At 50.1% G+C, this 3360-nt stretch overlaps 1 protein-coding gene across 1 annotated transcript in view; it reads right to left on the bottom strand.

Annotated features, from left to right (window-relative positions):
- Nucleotides 1–3360, bottom strand: part of NLE1 (notchless homolog 1 (Drosophila)) — a 9062-nt gene that overhangs the window by 3603 nt on the left and 2099 nt on the right. Inside the window, exons 3-7 of the mRNA XM_011968573.1 lie at nucleotides 2853–2929; nucleotides 2032–2224; nucleotides 1393–1528; nucleotides 1200–1246; nucleotides 271–473 (exon numbers count right to left, since the gene is read on the bottom strand). Coding sequence (XP_011823963.1) covers nucleotides 271–473; nucleotides 1200–1246; nucleotides 1393–1528; nucleotides 2032–2224; nucleotides 2853–2929 — 656 coding nt within the window. The remainder of the gene's footprint in view (nucleotides 1–270; nucleotides 474–1199; nucleotides 1247–1392; nucleotides 1529–2031; nucleotides 2225–2852; nucleotides 2930–3360) is intronic.

The following is a 3360-nucleotide window of genomic DNA, read 5'->3' as shown; positions in this document are numbered from 1 at the left end:
GAACCCAGGAAGCAGAGGTTGTAATGAGCCAAGATCGTGCCACTGCACTCCAGCCACTTGAACACCAGGCGAGAGTGAAACTCATCTCTAAAACAAACAAACAAACCCTTGTAACAAAGCTGAGAGGTAGGGGGTCTGCATATTACCGAAGAGGAAACAGTGGCTTAGAAAATTCAAATACCTGCCAAGGCCACACAGCTAGTAAGTGGCAGTGCCAAGCCCCTCCCACTATTCACTCCTTACAGAGGGGCAGTACCCACCCCCACTCACTTGCCCGTCCTGCCATCCCACAGCTTGATGGACTTGTCGAAGGAGGCACTAGCCACGATGCGGGAGTCAGGAGAGAAGAGCACCTGGTTGATGAGAGCTTGGTGTCCTGTCATCCGAGTGAGAGGCTTTTTGTCCTCTGCTGGGGACCACAGGAATAAGGTGAAGTCATCTGAGCCAGACACCAGCCTCTCTGGACCGTGGCCCTAGGGGAGGCAGAAAGCACACTGTGTTGGGTGTGGTCTCAGGAAGAAGGAGGGCCCGACTTTGGCAGCAAACATACATCCTGATTACTCAATGCCAGGGACAGAGAGAGGCCAGCACTAGAAGCAATGAGGACTGGGTTGGCCACTCACTCGCACGTGATCCCAGGCAAGTCACTTCATCCAAAAGGCAAAAGAAACTACGTGCATGTAGAAAAATATTTTTAAGATACACAATTACAGAAAAAGCAAGGCACAAAATAATGTGTTAAAAGGAGTAGGATTTTATGTATGTACGTATGTGTGTGTGCTTATACATACATACTGTATATAGACACGTGTATGTGTGTATATTAAATCTCTGGAAGGTGATTCAGGATATTGGTAGCACTGGATGCTACAATAGAGATGGGAGACTCCGTGATCTACCTTTTTGTATTTTTTGAACGTGAATGTGTAAACAATCTTAAATAAAACAATAAACTAAAATAAAAAAGAAGCATGTTGGAAATATAATAAATAGGTAAGCAAATAAACTAAACAAAAAATGAAATAAAATGATCTCTAGCACATTAATATTTTAGGACTGCAAACTAGGATTATGAAGAACAACTTTTTGGAACAGGTACATTCTGAGCTGGGTCTAAAAGGGAGAAGGGTCTGAGAGGGTTTTAGTGATTGGCTAAGGACTGGTAGAGCTGGGGGTGCATGTGGCTGGCACACACTCACCCGCACGAGGTTGTATCGGCTCAGAGCCCTCTCCTTCAACTCCTGCACTGTGTCCAGGTACCAGAGGGGAGAAGAGGAGATGAGGAAGAAGGCTGATTAGAAAATCTGATACAAAGAGCAAACACTCCCCATTAAGCTAGAGAACTGGCTCCTTCCCAAGCAGCCCCAGCTCTTCCTTCTCCCAATCACTCACAGGATCCTTGGAGGTCTTGGGCATTAACTGAGGCCTCAGCAGGTTCAAAGGCCCCGGTGCGCAGGGCATAGTCAGTGCTGAGGGCCATGGTGTTCACCCAGTGGCCGTGGCCTTGCAGAGTCCGGCACAGCACACCCTAGGGCAGAGCGAGTCAGGTCAGACACACACACTCCTCCCCATCCCTGGGAGATTAGCCTCAGGAGATGGGTGGTACAGGACTAAGAATCATCTTCACTCATGCATTGTGATCTTAATCAAACCACCCCTCTGGGGTCAAATCTGTCCCCACTTGTAAAATGGAGTCCAGATCATGAAAATGTTTCACGGAAGGGGAGTTAGGTATGTCAGAGTAAACAGCTCCAGTCCAATACGTTTGGGATATGGTAGATCTGACAAAGCTCAACAGGTGTCCTACAGGAGGAATTTCCGGAGTGGGACGATCTCATGGGGACTCTGCAATCTCCACTATGGTGCAGCACCAACCACAGAACTCCTCATTCCCAAAACACCTCCCTTGACCAGGGCTGCCAGCACACATCTGGGAAACACTGGACTCGCAGATGTCAAGGTTGTTCTGAGTGCCAGCATCTTGTGACGTGAGATTTTCTGGACTGGTTACTGAACCCTCCCAGTGCTTACGTCATGAGCCCTCCAGACTTTGATGGTGCGGTCCTGGGAGGCAGAGTAGAGAAGCCCGTCCCCTCCCCACCGGAGACAGGTGACCGACTGGGTGTGCCCGGTGAGGATGCGCTCACAGCGGCCTGCAGTTGTGTCCCAGATCCGCACACTGCCATCCTTGGAGCTGCTGGCCACATAGCGGCACTCAGGGTTCCTGCAGAGAAGGGAGATGTGACCTCATCTGTGACCTGGCAACATCTGTCTGCCCATGGCACCTCCCCATTCCCAACTCAAAGGCCATGGACAATCTCTTGACAGCTTTCTGACACCAAGACCTGGCTGCACTGCAAGGTGGTTGCAACGAGCAGATCCTGTGATGAGCAGCCTCTCCCAAGCAGCAACGCAGGTCCGCACCTGGAATACCCTTCTCCCATGCCTGACAAGCCATCATGGTCATTCAGCTCATGCCCATCTCGTCCCCTCACGTAAAACTTCTATGCATTGGGCAGGGAAAGGGGATGTCTCTGATCCCCTGACTCATTTGTCCCAGCTCCATCAGTGTCACTTACGCATGGAGGGGCTCCCAGCTCAGGCCTGTGATCCACTTGCTGTGGCCAGCGAGGGTCCTGCCCACCTGCTTCCCTGTGCTTGGGTCCCAGAGGAGAATCTGAAGGATAGAAGTTCACTGAATAATCCTCCCCAACAGGTCTCTGGCTCCACCAAAAATCCCTGCCTACCACTTCCCACCCAACCCTCCCCGAAGACTCCTGAACCTGATTCTGAACTGTCCCCTAGGGAAGGCGCCCTTGAGTCTCTGCCTAGTTAACCTGAGCACCACCTACCTGGCCATTCTTGCAGCCTGAGGCCAGCTTCTTGCCATCTGGAGACCACGATATACTAAGGACCCAGTGTCTGTGTCCTAAGAAAGCAGAGAAGGGAGAAATAAGGGACTACATCTGTCTTTATTCCCAGTGCCCAGCAGTGCCTGGCAGGTGCCAGGTACTCCTTAGTCATTTGAATAAATGAATGATCGAACAAAAGGAGCGATGAGGCTTTCTGGGGATGGAGAGAATGCAACCCAAGTGTTAGAGCTCTGCATCTTGCTGCATGGATAACACCATCACTCTCTAATGATTCCTTATGTGACACATACTATGAAGTGTTTTCGTACATGTCATCCCTTGTTATTCTCACAAGGGTTCTAAGGTATGGAGCAAAGCAAGAAGTATCATCCCCATTTTCCAGACCAGAAGACTGAAGCTTAGAAAGGGAACATGCCCTACACACACAAGTTCACTCAACCAATCTGTGGTATAGCAGTGGTTCTTCAAGTGTGGTCCCGAGAGCAGC

Source organism: Mandrillus leucophaeus, unplaced genomic scaffold, assembly GCF_000951045.1.
Source record: "Mandrillus leucophaeus isolate KB7577 unplaced genomic scaffold, Mleu.le_1.0 Scaffold849, whole genome shotgun sequence".
NCBI classification, from domain to species: domain Eukaryota; kingdom Metazoa; phylum Chordata; class Mammalia; order Primates; family Cercopithecidae; genus Mandrillus; species Mandrillus leucophaeus.
The sequence above is the reverse complement of the archived record's forward strand: the minus strand, read 5'-3'. Positions and strand labels throughout refer to the sequence as shown.